This window comes from Terrapene carolina, unplaced genomic scaffold, assembly GCF_002925995.2.
Source record: "Terrapene carolina triunguis isolate 2854851 unplaced genomic scaffold, T_m_triunguis-2.0 Scaffold95, whole genome shotgun sequence".
Lineage (NCBI taxonomy): Eukaryota > Metazoa > Chordata > Testudines > Emydidae > Terrapene > Terrapene triunguis.
This window is the reverse complement of record NW_020664446.1, coordinates 50,902,298-50,923,096: the sequence shown is the minus strand read 5'-3', so window position 1 is coordinate 50,923,096 and position 20,799 is coordinate 50,902,298. Positions and strand designations below refer to the sequence as shown.

General features: G+C 41.6%; 1 protein-coding gene across 6 annotated transcripts in view; it reads right to left on the bottom strand.

Annotated features, from left to right (window-relative positions):
* The window catches only part of CCSER2 (coiled-coil serine rich protein 2), a 146,866-nt gene that overhangs the window by 73,764 nt on the left and 52,303 nt on the right, over positions 1-20,799 (bottom strand). For all 6 annotated transcript variants that reach the window (XM_024209779.3, XM_024209787.3, XM_024209812.3 and 3 more), the window contains one exon: positions 3,397-3,487. In XM_024209779.3, the coding sequence (XP_024065547.2) occupies positions 3,397-3,487 (91 nt within the window). The remainder of the gene's footprint in view (positions 1-3,396; positions 3,488-20,799) is intronic.

The window sequence follows — 20,799 nt, the reverse complement described above, 5'->3', positions numbered from 1 at the left end:
CAAATACTGATATGTACATTCAAAAAACTTTTCACCTCAAGCATAACATTTTCAGCTGCAACAAGGTATGCACTCAATGAGGCAGAAGCTTCTCCTTCACTGAGTTGGGGAGCACAGTCAAAGAGGCAGAGCTCTGCAGAAGTCCTCGTCTTACTGAATGTTTACTTTCACATGATAGGGCATTGCAGTCATGTCTAGCCAATGTTTCTACAGTAACTCCACACTTAATGTTGTAGTTATGTTCCTGAAAAATGCAACTTTAAGCGAAACGACGTTAAGCGAATCCAATTTCCTCATAAGAATTAATGTAAATGGGGGAAGAGGGGAGGTTAGGTTAGGTTCCAGGGAAATTTTTTTCACCAAACAAGACATACTATATATGTACACACACACACACACACACACACACACACACACACACACACACACACTATAAGTTTTAAACAAACAATTTAATACTGTACACAGCAACGATGATTGTGAAGCTTGGTTGAGGAGGTGAAAGCAGAGGGTAGAAGAGGGTGGGATATTTCCCAGGGAATGCCTTACTCCTACATGATGAACTAGCACTCGGCTGAGTCTTCAAGGGTTAACACGTTGTTAATGTAGCCTCACACTCTACAAGGCAGCACAAATGAAGGTGGGAGGGAGACAGCATGGCAGAGAGAGACAGACACACACCCTGTGTGTGAGTGAGAGAGAGATGCACATTGCCCCTTTACGTACACTGACCCCACTCTAAGTACATTGCCTTTTTAAGTAGATCAGCAAGTTGAGACAAAAAGAACAGGAGTACTTGTGGCACCTTAGAGACTAACAAATTTATTTGAGCATAAGCTTTCGTGGGCTACAGCCCACTTCTTCGGATGCTGTAGCCCATGAAAGCTTATGCTCAAATAAATTTGTTAGTCTCTAAGCTGCCACAAGTACTCCTGTTCTTTTTGCAGATACAGACTAACACGGCTGCTACTCTGAAACCTGTCAAGTTGAGACAGCAGCTGCTGCCAGCAAGCTCCTTCTGTCCTGAGCCCTGTCGTGTCCCCCCGCTCTATAGAGATGGGGTAAGCGGGGGCCAGGAGCAGGGGGGAGGAGGACACCTGACTGTGAAAGCTTTGGTCCATTAACATTCGGATCCATGCAGGAGATAATCATAAGAGATGCCAGTTCAAAAGGCTATAGCACCCATTCTTCCAAAACTTTGGATATCATCAGTTCTACAGAAGGGTATAGACCCATTTCTTCAGAAAGTCTGGATATCACTAGTTCTTTGGAAGTCTTAAGAGAACATTCTTCTAAAAGTCTAGACACCAGCAGCTCTTCAGAACAGTCAACCAGTAAAACAGTCAACCGGTAATTTTGAATTAAGATATTAGCTGTTATAGTTGGACAGTTTTTAAATCATTGTCACACAGGACAGGGTCCTTTACATAACTGTCTGTATATTATAATTGATATACAGGGAGCAGCTGCAAGGCAGAGGGCAGGAGCAGCACAGGGCAGTGGGGGGAGGGACAGCTGAACTGCCAGCAATTGATAGCCTGCTGGGTGGCTGCTGCACAGGGAACTTAGGGGAGTGGGGAGCTGATGGGGGGCTGCCGGTCCACCCTGGTTCCAAGCCCCCACCAGCTAGCTCCAATGGGCTGCTCTTCCTGCAAGCAGTGGACAAAGCAGGTGGCTGCCAAACAACGTTATAAGGGAGCATTGCGCAACTTTAAATGAGCGTGTTCTCTAACTGATCAGCAACATAACAAAGAAACAACGTTAACCGGGATGACTAGGTGAGGAGTTACTGTATTTATTTATTTTTTATAACTATGTTAAGTGGTACTGGCCATCCCAATTAAAGCTGAATTGTGGGACAGGGCTGGGAGGGCAAGATACACACCTCCATAATGCCCTGGCATCTGCTGTCCAATGTCAGCCCTCTGTTATTAAAGGGCTGGTTTTGGTCAATTCTAGCACCCCAAAGACTTCGTCTAGACTAGGATTTAAGGGTGCGATGTTACATCGCCTTCTCTAACTCAATCTATACATTCTAAAACTTTAATCAAGACAAACTGTATTAGAACATACTAAGCTGGTCAAGTTAAAGATGACTGACTAATGAGATCTTTAAAAGCTTTGTTTATATAAAAACAATTACAGGTAGCAATCAGCCATAAAGAGCAGTGCTGGGTGGAAGAATGCTTCATCTTACTCTGCCTCTGCAAATATTTCTCTTACCCTTGTAAGCAGCTGGCTGCACAGGCAATGTCAAGTTTAAATGTGTGTGTTATATGTGCCTGTTGGTCCAGGGTTCTTTGCATTGTGTCAGGTTGCCTGGGTACTATCTGGACTTTAACACCATTGCACAGGTCATGTTGTGCAGGCAAGAACTTCTTAATATATACATGTGCCTGGATATCACATTTTAATTTTTTGTTTGTTTCTTCAATAGGATTGGAAATTTGGGAAGTTTGTCCAGCCAGAAGGAGTTGGAATGGAGATGGAATAATATGGAGGAGAGTGGAGAAGAGTGGTGGGGTCTCCTGACCTAAAAAAGGTTAGAAAATGAAGTAAAACCTATTCCTGAAAACTAGAAGACAACACAGCTTCTGTGCAGAAAGGAACTAAAATTGCATTATCTCCACCACCATCCCCCCACTACCCTTGGCAGCATAGGGGCTACCATCTTTTCTAAGGGAAGTTTGGCTTCACTCCCAATAGGAACAATAGAAGGTAGGGGCCATTTCAAAAGATGGCATCTTAACTCAGGATTCCTGTGACTTGAGTCTCATTCAAAACAGAATATGGAAACTATGTTTAAGATGGCAGTTCTTCGTGGAATTCTCTGCCGAGGATGTTATTTGTCAGCTGAAGGAGAATCTTTCAATTGCAAGGAAAAATGGCAAAAACTGATCACCGATCCTAAAATGTTTCTTCAAATGTAGCCTACACATGCGATTCCAGTGAGTTTAAAAAAACTAAATGGAAAGTTTGAATCCACTGTTATTCTGTTAAGAAAATTAGGACAAAAATGGTCTGGCACCAGATGCTAATTTTCTCAAAGGAGCTATTTTTTTTTTTAAAAATAACTCAAAATAATAACTAATTTGTTTGTAAATTCCCACAAAATTCATTCTGTAAGTGCCATAGTTTTTGGGAACATATAATTCTTTATACATAGCAAAGCAGTTAAAACCCTGCTTCAAGTACAAAACTTTTCTCAACCTTAACTGGAAGAATGACTGACACTTCCATAATAAGACAAGGTGAGTGATGTAATATCTTTTATTGGACCAACTTCTGTTCTGCAAATTTCCATAACAGATACATAACATTGGGTTGAGTTGTGCATCTGGAGTATTAGGTTAGGTTGTTAGACCACATTCAACCAGGCTTAAGTACTTCACTAACCATTGTCACAAGGTGTGTCCTCAGGTAGGTCCACATCAAGCATGAGATCATCATCTTCGAGATCACACGAATCAAGGTTATTCAAGATATCCTACAAAAAAAAGATGAATGAAGGGAAAGAACTGCGTGCATAAACAATGTTCTCACTTACATGATCGTTACCTTACTGCCCTGCTATAAAGTGGCATATTTTTATTTTACAATATACTTCCACTGTGTTTGTGTTCAAGACAACACATTGCCTCTTTCTTCAGTTGCAAGATCAGTCAACACTACCCAGTGCAATTGCTTTACAGTAAGGCTACTAATTATCATATCTCTGGCAGCCTGATACAGTAACAATGCCTCAGTAAACAGTTAAAATTTAACAAATGCATATTTTCTACCTGGTGTCTTGAGGTTTCTCCAAAGGTCTCTCTGTTCATTGGCTTAATACTTTTCAACAAGATTTCTCCAGTTAGATTTTTTTTAAACCTTTGTGCAACTCATTTGCTCACTTTAATGAGCTGATATTAACTAGAAAATCCTAGTTTGTAAAGAGTTAGCTCCCTGAATTTTTATTAATAAAGTTAAACAGTACAAATGTTGCCACTTTTTCCATATTGATCAAAAGAATGAAAAGTCTTGTATGACTTCATAACAATAGTCAATACAAAAAAATGGGTAAAAATAATCAGTCAAAACAAAACTAGCACAATCTTACTTCAAGTATCAGATTTGTCTGTCCCAGCCTCAGTAAAGTACAAGTGGCAAAGGGACAGCTCTAAATTATAAACTAGTCAACTAAAAAGTTTCAGTAAAAGTATAATTTTGCAGGAAGTTGCACCATGGGTGACTCAAAACTCCTTTGCCACTGCCAAAACAGGAGGTTCATTGGCAACTGGAACTTAAGTGAGTGATGGACCCTGCACATGGCAAGCAGTCCTACTTTTCCCCTTCCGTAACCCACAATCTGTGACAAGATTACAGAAAGATCAACAATTAACACTAAAATAGGACATGCTGATGCAAATATTAAACTATGAAATACTAATATAGAGATTTATATTTACAGGGTGAAAACTCAACAACAGTACCCAGAGTAACAAACACCTTAAACCAGAGGTGGGCAACCTGCGGTCCGTCAGGGCAAGCCACCAAACCGTTTGTTTACATTTGCACAGCCGCCCGCGGCTCCCAGTAACTGTGGTTCACAATTCCCAGCCAATGGGAGCTGCAGGAAGCAGCACAGGCCTGACCGTCGCTTCCCACAGCTCCCATTGGCCAGGAACAGTGAATCGCGGCTACTGGGAGCTGTGGGGGGGGGGGGGTGCAAATGTAAACAAATGGACTGGCGCCCCATCAGAGACTTGTCCTGATGGGTTGCAGGTTGCCCACCACTGCCCTAAACCATCCCTTCTCTCATTGATGCAAACATCCAAACAGTGAACTAGAGGCAGGTAACACTCTGTACCTTGCCTTGAATGAGAAGGTGGCAACGTTTTTTTGTTTGTTTTTTTAAACAAGCTTCAGAGGTGCAGAGCAGGGACAAGAGGCAGGACTCCTGCCTTGTGTCTGCTACACCTCTCAAGGGGCCATGTGGCCAGTCAAGGCCTAGTCACCAAGGCATCTTATCAAGGGGCAGCAGTCAATGACATCACTGCCATAGTACTATCCCTTCCCGCAGGCAGATTCCAGTCCCCCTGAACCAGCCAGCCAATCACGTTGATCTACTACAGCAAGCAATGCTGGACTTTAAACACTGAGCTGAATTGCAGACTACTGCTTCAAGTGATATTTTGTGTGGTGACCACTTTATTTTAAACCTAAAAGGTGAACAGAAGTTTTATTTTACTGATTCTGTTATTTGATCTCATTACTCTAAGGACCATGATATGTGGGAATGACATGGTAAAAATCTTTACCATTTGATGGATTTGGCTTTTGGATCTTCTCCTGTGCCAACCCCAACATTTTACATTAGTTTGCTATGCTTTTAATCTATGCTTTTCTCTTTAGAACAGAGTGCCAGGGTGTGGCATCTTTAAATCCAAGTGGCAGGGTGTGGCGAATTTAAATCCTTGTGTTCTATTTTGTTGCTCAAGGCACCTACTAAGTTTTAGCAAAAAACAAGATGTGGACTTTTAAAGAGAAGGGAAGCAGATATGAATAAGTTTATTGTTGTTAAGCCAGTTGAGGTCTGGAATGCCAATAAGTGAACACCTACACTCCTTTAATATGTTGTCTGTAAATCATCAGAAGTTGAAAGTCCCAAATTTTCACTGAGAATTTAGGGTTTCCCAAAGGTTTTTTTGACCAACAAAACCTAAAACAAACACTTATTGGCACCCACCAGTTGTCTCCTGTCTGTTCACAAGAGGCTCTCTATCTTAAGAAGTGGAACAAACTGACTTAATAAAGGTTTTCCAACACTAATTTTACATTACTGTGTTTCTGCATTTGCTTGAAGAGTCTTAGTGCCCAAGAGCACCATTCTGAAGTGTGATTCATGATTCTGCTGTTCAGAAGATCTCCAAGATAATTTCTTTATTGAATGGGTTTTCTTCCTAGAACCTTGGCATAAAACTTTGGCAACAGCACACATGGTCAATACAGTCCATATGAGAACCTTTAAGTAGTTCTGGAAATTCGGTTTTTTGTTTGTGAGGCAGATCCAATTTGGTGCTGAATACATATTTTATGCAGCTCCTTCATCAATGTTTTATCCACTGCAACATGAGTGTGAATGCACATGTACATTTTCAGGAAAATGTGTTAATTACACTTCTAGATTTATTGCTTTTCTATGGGACACTTTACATGCATAAGACTACTTACACTACAGTAAGAGATACTGAATAACCATATATAAGATTAAATATCTCCCAAAGGTAATGGGAAACAAACATCTTTGACATTCTAGAGCAATGTCCTACAACACATATATTAATATGCTGTGTTTCTGAATGACTGGGTGTAAGCTATGAAACCTACATTACGCACATCAGTGTTACTATGTTTCTGAATTTTTAATTGGCTGTCAGTAGGGTTTTAACATCTTGAGTAGCCACACCTATTTACAGATGTTAAGAGATGTTTATCGGACTTCCAGCAGGTTGTTCAAAAAACCTTATTGTACTAACTTCATGCCAGAGACTTCAAATCTGTCTAATAATTGTATCATTTTAACAGCTATCTATGACTACTTTCTTTATTTTCCCCTCTTATTCTATTGACAATCAGTTTAGTGTTCATGAAAGCAAAGGGCTATTAACATTGGTTTGAGACAACTAAATAGGCATCCCCAACATAGATCTTTAATACAGCCAAATACTAATTTGCAAAACATATGCAGTATACTATTCTCATTAGCACACATTTTTACTCTCTTCTTAAAAACACCAAGTATACTGGATAAAAGCAAGAATGAGCCCTTTTTGTAAAAGTAAATTACATGGCAGTCATGAGTTGCAACTTGCCCAGAATTTAGCAACCGTAGCAACTTATCCAATGCATACATTATAGCAAAACCCAGTCAGACTCTGCCTGGTAGGACCAGAAGCAGCCAAAGCAGAGACTGCAGACTAGTGCCAAAATATCCCAGAAGTCTACTTACAATTCACAAAAGCATCCAAAAACCTATGATCACTATTTTATAACATGACACTAGTGTTCACCCATATATATGGGCTAGCATATATCATATTTCTCTCTCTCTCTCTCACACACACACACACAAGTAGTTATATAGCCTAAATTGGCCTGTATCTTTACTATAAACCTTTTCATTTATGCTATGTATCTCATAACTCCTTGCATTAGCTGAAGTAAGCTCTGGCTTAAAAAGATAGTAAATCTGTCAAGACCAGGACATATGATTATTTTACCAGAGCAACAGGTAGGGAGTTTCTCACAGAACACTTGAATGCTAGTATCCAAACCAAAAATAAGAAAAGGAATAGAACAAGTTAAGGAACTGGGACAAATGGATGGGTTGGATATTAGTGACATGTAAGGAGATGTGTAACGTAGAAAATCATCCTATAAATACTACCAGCTGAAATGTGTAACTTTGGGAGCATACCTTCTACATAAATGTAACAATGGTGCATGAGACAGTTCCCAGAGACTGGTATTTTCCTGTACTATATTATTGGTGGCTTACAGCAATAAACTTGACTGATATTGGCCATTTAGTCTCTTGAATATATTTTATAACAAACTAAGTGCAGTCAAGCAACTCACTACACAATTTATCAACACTAGTAATGCAAGTAATAAATAAATAATTTTAAGGATACCATTTAAGGATTAGCTGTAAACATAATTAATCAACTTTCCCTGAAATCTGCAAGTTTTTTAATTTTATTTTAAGTTTTTGTCCTGTAAACATGAGAAAGCTAGTCTGGAAGTCACTGAAATCTTCTTTCACTACAGCAGTGGTTATCTACCTTTTTCCATGCCATAAACACACTTTAGGGAAAAAAATATTCTGAGATCCCCTCCCCATCTAGCCATAAAGAAAGGAAGCATGGTCACAAACACCAAATTGAAAATCCATGCTCTCTATGAACGAGAGTCACATTTCCTAGCAGTTATGCACTCATGAAATGTGTTCTACTGTTCCACGTTACTACTATTGACATAATTTCCTACGTGCGTTCTATTCTAATACACCAATCATCATGGTATTTAATGCTGTACTTCTGCAAACAAATCTGTAAACAGATGGCACTGAGGTGTGAAAAGTGACAATTTGAATCCCAATTGACTTCATGTAGATTCAACAACATTGGACATCTTTTTCTTTCTTAAAGCATGGTATGTTTTTGGTGATGACGAAATTGAGTCTGCATTAAATTCAGCAAAGGTCTGGTTATCAGATAAAGTGTGCATGGACTATTCACATCAGTATGATCAGAACATACACAATTCAGCAAACTGAATACTATTTTGCTACATCATCTTAGTTGTAGGTATTACATACTGTCGTGCAATACAATGTAGTTGAGATAAAACATCATATCTTGGCAGGAAGATAACGGATTTAAAATTCTTAGAGTCTTAGGCCTGGTCTACACTAGCCTGTTATTTCGGAATTAGCCGAGTTATTTCGGAAAAAAATGATTCCGTCCACATGACCAAACGTTTTTTTTTTTATTTAAAGGGCTCTTTAATTCAATTTCTGTACTCCACCTCAGCAAGTGGAGTAACGCTTAAATCGAGATCGCAATCCCAGGTTAAAGATATCGTGGACGCAATTCTACGTTATTGGCCTCCGGGAGCTATCCCAGGATGCTCCCTTGTGACCGCTCTGGTCAACACTCTCAACTCCAATGCACTAGCCAGGTGGGCAGTAAAAGCCCCGGGAACTGTTGTATTTCATTTCCTGTTTGGTCACCAGCAACACAGGTGACCATCAGCACAGTCCACCATCACAGGCAACCATGCAGAGTCTACCATCACAGGAGATCACGCAGTCCAGGATTCGCAGATGAGCTCCAGCATGGTACGAACGGGAGGTACTGGATCTCATCGCATGCTGGGGAGACGAGTCTGTTATGGCAGAACTACGTTCCAAAAAAAGGAATGCAAATGCCTGCGCTAAAGTCTCCAGGGCCATGACGGAAAGAGGCTACTCCAGGGACACAGAGCAGCGTCGTACAAAAATCAAGGAGCTCAGGCAAGCATACCAAAAAGCCAGGGAGGCAAACGGGCGCTCTGGGTCACAGCCCCATACATTCCGCTTTTACCGCGAGCTCCATGCAATTATGGGGGGTGATGCCACCACTATCCCACCACTGTCCGTGGGCACCTGCAAGGGGAGAGTTGCACTGAGCGAGGAGGAAGAGACATTGGAGGAGGAGGAGGACAGTGCACAGGCAGCAAGTGGGGAATCCGTTTTCCCCACAGCCAGGAACTAATCTTAACACTGGATCCAATAGCCTCCCCTCACTCCCAAGGCGGGCTCCTCTTCCATGACCCTGCAGAAGGTACTTCTGGTGAGGGAGAGCCTGATCGGAGCCACGCGGTGGGGAGCGGGGTGGGGGAGGAACCCAGCCGTGCTGGGTTGTTCGCGTTTAGAGTAAATGGCTCAGCTCATCCCTGCTCTGAGCCTGATCGGAGCCACGCGGTGGGAGGCGAGGGGGGCGAGGGTTGTTGTGTGCAGTGATCATCCCAGAGAGCCCGCAGGCCCTCCTTTTATATGGCAAACCCACTAGGCATTGCTTGCTGTGGGAAAGGGGGCCCAGCAGTTTGAAAGCATTGAAATGAATGTAGAAGAAGCAGAACCCCACGTGTCCCTAGGGGCTGCCTGCAAGATGAATTCTGTTGCCTGGCCGTATTTTGAAAATACTACCCTCCCTTTTTCTCCTTCCACAGGTGCAAATGTTTCAACGCGGCCCCTATCTACTCCGTCCCAGAGGCTGGTCCAGATTAGAAGGCGGAAAAAACGAACTCGGGACGACATGTTCGCCAAGCTCATGCAGTCCTCCCGCACTGATTGCCTCCATGCATTCAGCTGGGCCCTAACAATTGCCGAGTCCCGTAAAGCATTACAGGAACATGAAGAGAGAAGGGAGGTGCACGATGAGAGCAAGCAGGATGCTATGGTCAAGCTCATGGGGGAGCAAACTGACATGCTCCGCTGTATGGTGGATCTAATGCAGGAAAGGCAGCAAGACCACAGACTTCCGCTGCAGCCCCTGTATAATCAAACTCCCTCCTCCCCAAGTTCCATAGCCTCCTCACCCAGACGCCCAAGGACATGAGGGGGGAGGCTACCGGGACCCACACACTCAATCCCAGAGGATCGCCCAAGCACCAGAAAGCTGGCATATGCGAACTTTTGATTTGGTTTCTGGACTTGTCCTTCCCTCCTCTTCCACCCCCCTACCTCCCCCACAGTCTACCTTCTAATTTCTCTCAATGCATTGTGCATCAAATAAATAAAGAACAGTTTTTAAACAATTTTGACTTTATTTCCTTTCATATATATAGGATGCGGGTAACTTCAAGAGAAACAAACACAACTGTCACACCGTACTCTGGCCAGTCATGAAACTGGCTTTCAAAGCTTCTCTGATGCGCAGCGCGCCCTGCTGCGCTCTTCTAATCGCCCTGTTGTCTGGCTGTGAGAAATTGGCAGCCAGGCGAGTTGCCTCAACCTCCCACCCCGCCATAAAAGTCTCCCCCTTACTCTCACAGATATTGTGGAGCACACAACAAGCAGCAATTACAATTGGAATATTGGTTGTGCGGAGATCAAATCGAGTCAGTAAACTGCGCCAGCGCCCTTTCAAACGTCCAAAAGCACACTCCACCACCATTCTGCACTTGCTTAGCCTATAGTTGAACTGCTCCTTACTACTGTCCAAGGTGCCTGTGTACGGCTTCATGAGCCATGGCATTAAGGGGTAGGCTGGGTCCCCGAGGATAACTATAGGCATTTCAACATCCCCAACAGTAATTTTCTGGTCTGGGAAGTAAGTCCCTTTCTGCAGCTGTTCAAACAGACCAGAGTTCCTGAAGATGCGAGCGTCATGCACCTTTCCCAGCCATCCCACGTTGATGTTGGTGAAACGTCCCTTGTGATCCACCAGTGCTTGCAGCACCATGGAAAAGTACCCCTTGCGGTTTACGTACTGGCCGCCATGGTGTGCTGGGGCCAAGATGGGGGATATGTGTTCCATCTATTGCCCCGCCGCAGTTAGGGAACCCCAGCGCATTGAAGCCATCCACAGTGGTCTGCACATTTCCCAAAGTCACTACCCTTGATAGCAGCTGGTCAATGATTGCGTTGGCTACTTGCAGCACAGCAGCCCCTACAATCGATTTGCCCACTCCAAATTGATTCCCGACTGACCAGTAGCTGTCGGGCGTTGCAAGCTTCCACAGTGCTATGGCCACTCACTTCTCAACGGTGAGGGCTGCTCTCATTTTGGTGTCTTTGCGCTTCAGGGCAGGGGACAACAAGTCACAAAGTTCCATGAAAGTGGCCCTACGCACACGAAAGTTTCGCAGCCACTGGGAATCATCCCAGACGTGCAACACTATGCAATTCCACCAGTCTGTCCTTGTTTCCCGGGCCCAAAAATCGGTGTTCCACGGCATGAACCTGGCCCAATGCCACCATGATCTCCCAATCGCCACATGCCGTGCATCTAGGAACGTCTGTGTCCATGTCCTCATCAGTATAGTAATCGCACTGTCGTCGCTTCCTCGCCCGGTTTTGCAGGTACTGAACATACTGCTGAATAATGCGCAAGGTATTTACAATGGTCAAAACTGCAGCAGAGATCTGAGCGGGCTCCATGTTTGCCGCGCAATGGCGCCTGCACGGGTAATCCTTGAAAAAGGGCACGAAATGAGCTGTTCGGTTCAAGATGGCCGATAAAAGGCGGTAAATGGTTGTCTTCTGTAGCTTCCACGGGGGCCCAGGACAGCTTCCGCCACTTTCTCCAGATTGTCTGTGCGGCTCTGTTCACGATGGGCGAGAAACAGCAGGGAATTGTTGCCTTCTGTAGCTTCCATGGGAGACCAGCACAGACAATCTGGAGAAAGCGGCGGAAGCTGTTCGGCTCTGTTCACGATGGCCGAGGACATTCGAAGTGGATTCAACATACCAGGAGACAGGCAGTGCACCGTGCTGCACCGTCTACTGGCAGTATGGCATCTGCCGTAGCTTTCACGGAGGGAGGAGCAAGTGACGGCACACACCCAGAAAAACCCGCGAGAATGTTTTTGCCCCATCATGCACTGGGACCTTAACCCACAATTTCAATGGGCGGCAGAGACTGCGGGAACTGTGGGATAACTACCACAGTGCACCACTCCGACATTCAATGGTAGCCTCAGTACTGTGGACGCACTCCGCCGAATTCACGCGCTTTAGTAGGGACACAACATCGAATGTATGAACTCGATTCTGGAAATTCGAATAAAAACTTCAAATTAATTTCATACTGTAGACATACCCTTAATTCTTAAGAAGGTATACCATTATTAGAAATCTTGCTCTTCAGAATTTAGTGCTAGCCAGTATCTAGCTAATCATGGTTTTATTTTAGCACATCAACTTACTGGAAGTTGTACTTTGAATTGGATTTTACATAAATGGCACCCCAAACAAAATACTACTATTGCATCACAATGCATTAATGTAATTACTACATCCGTTTTTATTAGGAGTTTTCTGAAAATTCCTTCTGAAATGAAACTAAGCTGCCGCTTTCCTGGTTAATGATACCAATGTACAGTATACTGAATAACAAGGAGTCCGGTGGCACCTTAAAGACTAACAGATTCATTTGGGCATAAGCTTTCGTGAATAAAAAACCTCACTTCTTCAGATGCACTTATGCATCTGAAGAAGTGAGGTTTTTTTATGCCCAAATAAATCTGTTAGTCTTTAAGGTGCCACCGGACTCCTTGTTGTTTTTGTGGATACAGACTAATACAGCTACCCCCTGATACATGAAGAGAAGGGAGTACCTCACAAGTGGAGAACCAGTGTTGACAGGGCCAATTTGATCAGGGTGTATGTAGTCCACTCCCAATAATAGATGAGGTGGTGTCAATTCCAGGAGAAGCAAAGCTGCTTTTGTAATGAGCCAGCCACACCCAGTACCTAGTCAAGCCCAAATTAATGGTGTTAAATTTGCAAATGAATTTTAGTTCTGCTGTTTCTCTTTGAAGTCTGTTTCTGAAGGTTTTTTTGTTCAATAGTTACTTTTAAATCTGTTATAGAATGTCCAGGGAGATTGAAGTGTTCACCTACTGGCTTTTGTATGTTACCATTCCTGATATTCGAGTTGGGTTAATTTATTCTTTTACATAGGGACTGTCTGATTTGGCCAATGTACATGGCAGAGAAACATTGCTGGCACATGATGGCGTATATAACATTAGTAGACGTGCAGGTGAATGAGCCCTTGATGGTGTGGCTGATGTGGTTGGGTCCTCGGATGGTGTCGCTAGAGTAGATATGGGGACAGTAGGCAACGAGGTTTGCTACAAGGATTGGTTTCCTGGGTTGCTGTTTCGACGGTGTGGTGTGTAGTTGCTGGTGCGTATTTGCTTCAGGTTGGGGGACTGTCTGTAAGCGAGGACTGGCCTGCCTCCCAAGAGAGTGGACTACATCCACCCTGATCGAATTGGCCCTGTCAACACTGGTTCTCCACTTGTGAGGTACTCCCTTCTCTTCATGTGTCATTATATAATGCCTGCATCTGTAACTTTCACTCCATGCATCTGAAGAAGTGAGGTTTTTTACCCACGAAAGCTTATGCCCAAATAAATCTGTTAGTCTTTCAGGTGCCATGGGACTCCTTGTTGTTTTTGTGGATACAGAGTAACATGGCTAGCCCAATACTTGATAGTATACTGAATAGGCTCCAGTATAAATTTAACAGTTGGACCTTTACATAAGGCTTGGCCATCAACTTTTCCACTTCTCAATTTCATTAACTTTATGCTATTTGCACTGGAAATTATAAAATACTGTGGCCAAGATTTTAAAATTTGTTTTTTAAAAATTTGTTGGGTACAAACCATAAAGGACACGGAGCTGTTCTGTAATAATTTGTGAAAAGTGTATAGGACATGGTTATTAAGATGTTTGCTGTAGGACTATATGGAGTTAAATTAACGGAGCTGTAGGGAAACAAGCAGGAAGGCAAAACAAAGGGTCCAGATAAAACACCTCCAGGTAAACACTTGGGGAAAAGGGGAAAGGTGGGATGTTGCTAAAAGACAATGCCTTTGCTAATAACTGCTAAGATCTACTTTCTTGGCTTCAGCCAGATACAAAGCTCATTTTACCATCGCTGAACAGATCAAAAGGACTATAAAAACCGGTTTAAAAAAGACAGTTTCTGTGGAGAGGCAGCATTGGTTTGGGAGCTGTTTGCAGGGGAACAAACTAACAGCCGCTTCCGGGTCTGAAGAAGCTAACCTTCCTAGGTGTCCAGGGGGATGGTAAGCCTTTTGCTCATGTTGTACTTGGTTCTTACTGTTAAGATTAAAACAATATTTTAGTTTAAGGCAGCTGTCTGATCAGTTTATTTACCACTGGTCACTACCCAAACACAGCTGGACCTACTGGGGAAGGCACAGTTGATCAACAATGCACTGTAGCCCAGCACCAGTTTAAGAGGGGTAGAATTGCATGATTCTGCCCCAGGAGAGCACAAGGCATGAGGCCTAACACCAGTGAGGGTGCACTTAGAGAGACTAGAAAAAAGGCCAGAGGTGCAGCTAGCCCTGTAACCATGAAACTAATCATTTTTGAATATCAGGCCACCTATAGTGGTCTAATATGGACTTAGAAACCTAACGTTAAGCATTCATTTTTGAAAATCTTAGCTTCCATGTATCAGAACTTGCCAAAGCTCTAGTGCTAAGAAATAGCAGCAATGCATTTTTTCAGCATAAGTGACCATGGTTGACAAAAAGATTGTATTCAAGTAGTCATGGGTTTACGATGAATGCTGTGATTCAAAATTTAGAGTTTTAATGGAGGAGGAGGAGGCGGCGGCGGCAGTGATGGAATTTTTTTGGTTTGTTTCCAGTGAGGCTTCTAACCTTGGAATGTTGTGAAAATGTTGTTTGCTTTTGTTCATTATCTGCTAATGCTTTCAACATGGCATATATGTAAAGCAAGAAGTTTAAATGAACCAACTTTTTTTTTTTTATTTGAAAAAGAGGAAACTTTCCCCCCTCAAAAGTAAAAAAAAAAAAAAAAAAAAAAAAAAACATTCAAATAATTTCCTTTAAGCAGCAGTATTCATCCCATGCTATATGGGACAACTTTTAGCAGTATAGCAAGTAGCACTCTATTTCAAAAATGGCTTCACTATTATAAACCTTAACGATTAACTAGATAAGAAGAGAGAAGTCAGACCAAATATTTTGACTATCTTCTTCAGACAAAAAAAGCATATATATCTATTAATTACTTTTCATATACACCTCACCAATTGTATAAAATATCCTGCAGGTTATTCTTCAGAAAAGAAACCATTTTTGAAGCAATTATATTCACATTGTATGTGAGAATGCTAGATCTTTCATATAGAAAATTGCCTTATGATAGCCTCTATTTATTGAGCACAGTTGAGGATAGCCAGATAGTGTGATGACTTCCAAAAAGTTATCACACTAACTGGGATATTTAGCTTCAGACTTGGCATCATATTTATGGAAATTTCAGCTGTAAATCGTGATTTGCATATCCATACAAGTCTTTAACAATGCAGAGGATTTGAGTGTCAACTAGTAATGAAAACTATAAAACCAACACATAAAATTCTATTAGATTAAAGGTCGAGGTTGTGAGACAATGCTTTGTAGCAGCTTGTTTTCCTCTCAAATTGAAGAAAACCCTAGGCAGGGCCTTTCTTCTTTTCTAAAGATCCTGTTTTGTTGATTGCCTAATTTTTTTGTGATCTCTACAACTAAAACCTTTCTGCTCTCATTTCTTGATATATGTGCTAATCTTTTTCAAATACAAGGATTAATTGATCAAAATGTGAAGCAATATCACTTAAAAGAAACAGCCCTGTTGCATTTGGGCATCTACACCATTTGCTAACTTCCCTTCTTCCCTGAAGGAGGCACTGTATTGGGGGGGACTAAATCCAACCAGAACATTTATCACTTCACCTCCACCAATGACAGTATCATAAGTTTAGGGAGGCAACTAAGACTGTAGTATAAACTGGAAAAAAAAATCTTCATTGTTTGAAAATTCCTAACACTAAAAAGAGCTAGAATATCTCACAATTCTTTACTGAAATGGCAGTAGCCCCTCCACAGTTCAAGTTGAATGAGCTTCCACTTGAATACCTTATATTAGCACCCCTATTAACCATGGCTTGGGAAAACTCATTTGGGCTAAAAAATGCCAATTTCTTCCGAAGCCAAAGGAAAAATGTTTCTATGACATTTGAAGACAATTCAAATTATGTTTGGATTACTGATTAAAAAGTTATCCTGCTTTGTTGTTGTTATATGTCTAAACATTTCTCTCCTGCTTGCTCTAAAAGGTATCCCTTTGATTCTTCCATAAGATGCAGTCTTTTACAACACTTCACACCTCAGGTATACTCTAAGAAAGACTGTAATTAAGAAAAGTTATTGATGATTTTTGCTGTTGAGTTAGTGGGTTGAATATTGCTTCAATCTGTATTAATAATTTTGTACTTTTGACTTCCAGCGGATGCAGGATTGAATACTATATGCATGAGTGAGCACATCATCCTCTATTGATTGGTTGTAATTTCACAGGAATACAAGGATAAGGGTCCTTTTCTATAGCTTATAGCTAATGGAAATCTTCCTTTAGTGCTCAAATGGAAGATGTCTGGATTTTGGAGCTTTAGGACAAGGGTTCTAGAAGTGCATTGACATGGATGCAACGGAAAGATGACCAATATTTATGTCCAACACTTGGCTCTATGTTGTCTCATCAGTATTTTCCTGTTATGCATACTATACATGATACATTATTTTTTTGAAGTCATGAGATACCAGTAAATCATGTCTTTAATAAGAAATATTCATATTGTATTGCTGGGATGTTTGGAAGTGTGTGATATGTACACTTCCTGTGGACAAATAATAGCCAAAGATTTTCAAAAGAGCATGTTCATCGAAAAGTCAGACGTACTTTTTAAAAAGTACATCAGTAACAATTATTCAGGTTTATTTATGAAAATTTGACTTGTAATGAGGAGAGCAAACTTTAGGCTGTTTTTCTGTTTGAAAAAAACCCAGAAAATGTACCCTTAAATTGAAAAACAATCTTGCATCCCCTATACTATGACAATGCTGAACGGAGACAAAATAATTTACTGTATACTAGCAAGGGAAGTTTGTGCATGTGTGCGCTTGCAGACAGGCCACTGCGAAATTTAGAGCAGTCTGACTCAATCCTTTACTGCCTTGTCAGATGCAATTTTAAATCAGTATTTCCTCTGTAAACAGATCAGCCTGCTACAACTACACAATGATATCCCAGGTGCTTGATGTGGACACAGCAGCGAAATGACAGACATGTGCATGGAATTAAGCAGCAGACAGCAACTTTTATTAAACTTTAGCACAGGGGAGGGGCACCACCTGCCCATTACTCACACTCTCCTATACCAGATATTTAATTGATTCCAGCATGGTGGTTACAGGGCTCCTTACAATATAACCCATAACTTGGAGTAGGCTCTCCTCAGCCTACCTCCCCCCAGGACTCAGCTCTCTCTGAGTCCTAACACCCACCCTCTGCTAGGGGGACAGAGGGTGCAGAAGGGTGGGGACCTTGGCCTGCAATGGCCATAAGGTCTGACCTTGGCCTGGAAATGCCACAAGTTCTCATCCTACCCATGAGCCCAACTTCCAAGTTTTTAACCTCTGAGAATCGTTCAATTTTATCCTTTTACCCATACTGGAAACTGACTGCAAGTTGTGATGAAACAACAACTCACACCAAGTACCTCAGTTTGGAACTAAGTGCATCCCTACTTAATTCATTGTGGCTTGGCCCATGGATGAAAAAATTCCTTCCTGATGCCCAAAACAGGTGATCAGCTAGACCTGTAGCATTTGCCAGGCCAGATTTCCACTCCTAATTCGGCATGTCTCCCCCTCCCTCACTGCTGAGACTGTCCCTTTTCACTACTGGCCCCTTCAAGTTCCCCTTCCCATTTAGGCAGGTAGGTGGCATTTTACACAGAGAGCATCAAATGAAGTTTAAATACTATTTCTTTGACTATTGAGATATATGTAAGCACCTTTTCCTATGATGGAACAGACAGCTGCAAAAACATGGATGCATTACAGCATAACACCAGATTCTAAAATAGTACATAGTGGGTTTGTTATCAATAAAAATATGTCAAAAATAGGTTACTTTCCATTTCAATTTGTATTTAAGCATTTCCCTTTGATTTGTCACACACACTCCCAATATTGGCACAAAGTTATTTTAGCAAACAATCAGGAGGGTAAATCTAACCTTAAAAATTTCTAAAAAATGTATGAATTACAGTATCAACTATAATGAAAAGATGTTCATGCTATTTAAATATTCCTAGCTGAAATTCAGTTAATTAAAACAGTAGCTAATATCTTAGCATGAACTCAATTTTCTATACTTGTCTGCTCTTGCTCAAAATGGTTTAGAGTAGATGATAGTGCAGCTTCTACAGTACTCATATACACTGCTTACGGAGTGGAAAGAAACTTACATTCAGCAGTACAGATGTGCAGAGCTTAGTCTCTGAAGCCTTTCATTAATCCTTAGCATTATCTCTCATTTAAGGAAAGAAAGATCGTTTAAAAAAGGACAAGATTACAAACGTGCAAGTAGTATTGCATATTAAATTTGAGTTTGAAAGTAGAGCATTACTATTTTAACACTCATTACTTTGTCTAGATTAGACTCCACATTGACCAACTGTGTATCACAAAAACAAAAATCCCAAACAAACCATGGTTTTAAGACAGCTGCATAACGTTATTGCAATACTGGATATTTGGTTCTGTGACTGAGATACCCAAAGCCTTGTGGATAAGGGGGAAAGCGGTAGATGTGGTATATCTTAACTTTAGTAAAGCTTTTGATACTGTCTCACATGACCTTCTCATCAACAAACTAGGGAAATGCAACCTAGATGAAGCTACTATAAAGTGGGTGCATAACTGGTTGGAAAACCGCTCCTAGAGAGTAGTTATCAGTTGTTCAGTCATGCTGGAAGGGTATAACGAATGGGGTCCTGCAGGGATCAGTTTGAGTCCGGTTCTGCTCAATATCTTCAATGATTTAGATAATGGCATACAGAGTACACTTATAAAATTTGCAGACGATACCAAGGTCGGAGGGTTTGCAAGTGCTTTGGAGAAAAGGATTATAGTTCAAAATGATCTGGACAAACTGGAGAAGTGATCTGATGTAAATAGGATGAAATTCAATAAGGACAAATGCAAAGCACTCCACTTAGGAAGGAACAATCAGTTGCACGCATACAAAATGGGAAAGGACTGCCTAGGAAGAAGTACTGCAGAAAGGGATCTGGGGGTCATAGTGGACCACAAGTTAAATGAATCAACAATGTAACACTATTACAAAAAAAGCAAACATCATTCTGGGATGCATTATCAGGACTGTTGTAAGCAAGACACGAGAAGTGATTCTTCCGCTCTATTCTGTGCTGATTAGGCCTCAACTGGAGTATTGTGTGCAGTTCTGGGCACCACATTTCAGGAGAGAGGCGGACAAATTGAAGAAAGTCCAGAGAAGAGCAACAAAAATGATGAAAGGTCTAGAAAACATGACCTATGAAGGAGGATTGAAATAATTGGGTTTGCTTAGTCTGGAAAAGACAAGACAGCGGGGACATAACAGTTTCCAAGTACATAGAAGGTTGCTACAAGGAGGAGGGAGAAGAAATGTTCTTCTTAACTTCTGAGGCTAGGACAAGAAACAATGGGCTTAAATTGAAGCAAGGGAGGTTTAGGTTGGGTCAGGGTGGTTAAGCACTGGAATAAATTGCCTAGAGAGGTTGTGGAATCTCCAACATTGGAGATTTTTAAGGACAGGTTAGACAAATACTGTCAGGGATGATCTAGATAATACTTAGTCCTGCCATGAGTGCAGGGAACTGAACTAGATGACCACCATGGCAGAATGAACACACATGATTTAGCAATTTAAGATAAAAACAAGTTTAAAAAACAGTAATGAAAAATATTTTTCTCCTAACATTCTTATGCATGTCTTCAAAGCACAGCCTCTGAAAGTGCTGACAATCCAGAAAGGCAATCGCACATAAATTGTTTAAAGTCCACTTTCAAAGAATTTTAGTTTTAATAGTTCATTAAAATGAAATGATTGGCCAGTTTTTACCTGTATTCCTTTTTCTGATTATTGAAGAAGTCTGTATTTAAATAAAAGCTTTGCCTCTGGTTTAACATAGCAATGAAGTCATAATCCCATGTTTATCAGTCTGTTGCTATGGAAATTGTGACAGACCCAGACCAGTGGGGTACAGGAGTCTGGTAGAGGGCAAATATACTGGTCACTGGATGAGTAGTTTTCTGTTCCCTAAGTGACCAGAGCAGGGGCTGCACTAGAGTAATCAGGAACCTGCTAGAACCAGTTAAGGCAGGCTAATTAGGACACCTGGAGCCAATTAAGAAGAAGCTGCTAGAATCAATTAAGGCAGGCTAATCAGGGCACCTGGGTTTTTAAAAAGGAGCTCACTTCAGTTTGTGGTGCGAGTGTGAGGAGCTGGGAGCAAGAGGCGCAAGGAGCTGAGAGTGAGAGGGTGTGCTGCTGGAGGACTGAGGAGCACAAACTTTATCAGACACCAGGAGGAAGGTCCTGTGGTGAGACTAAGGAAGGTGTTTGGAGGAGGTCATGGGGAAGTA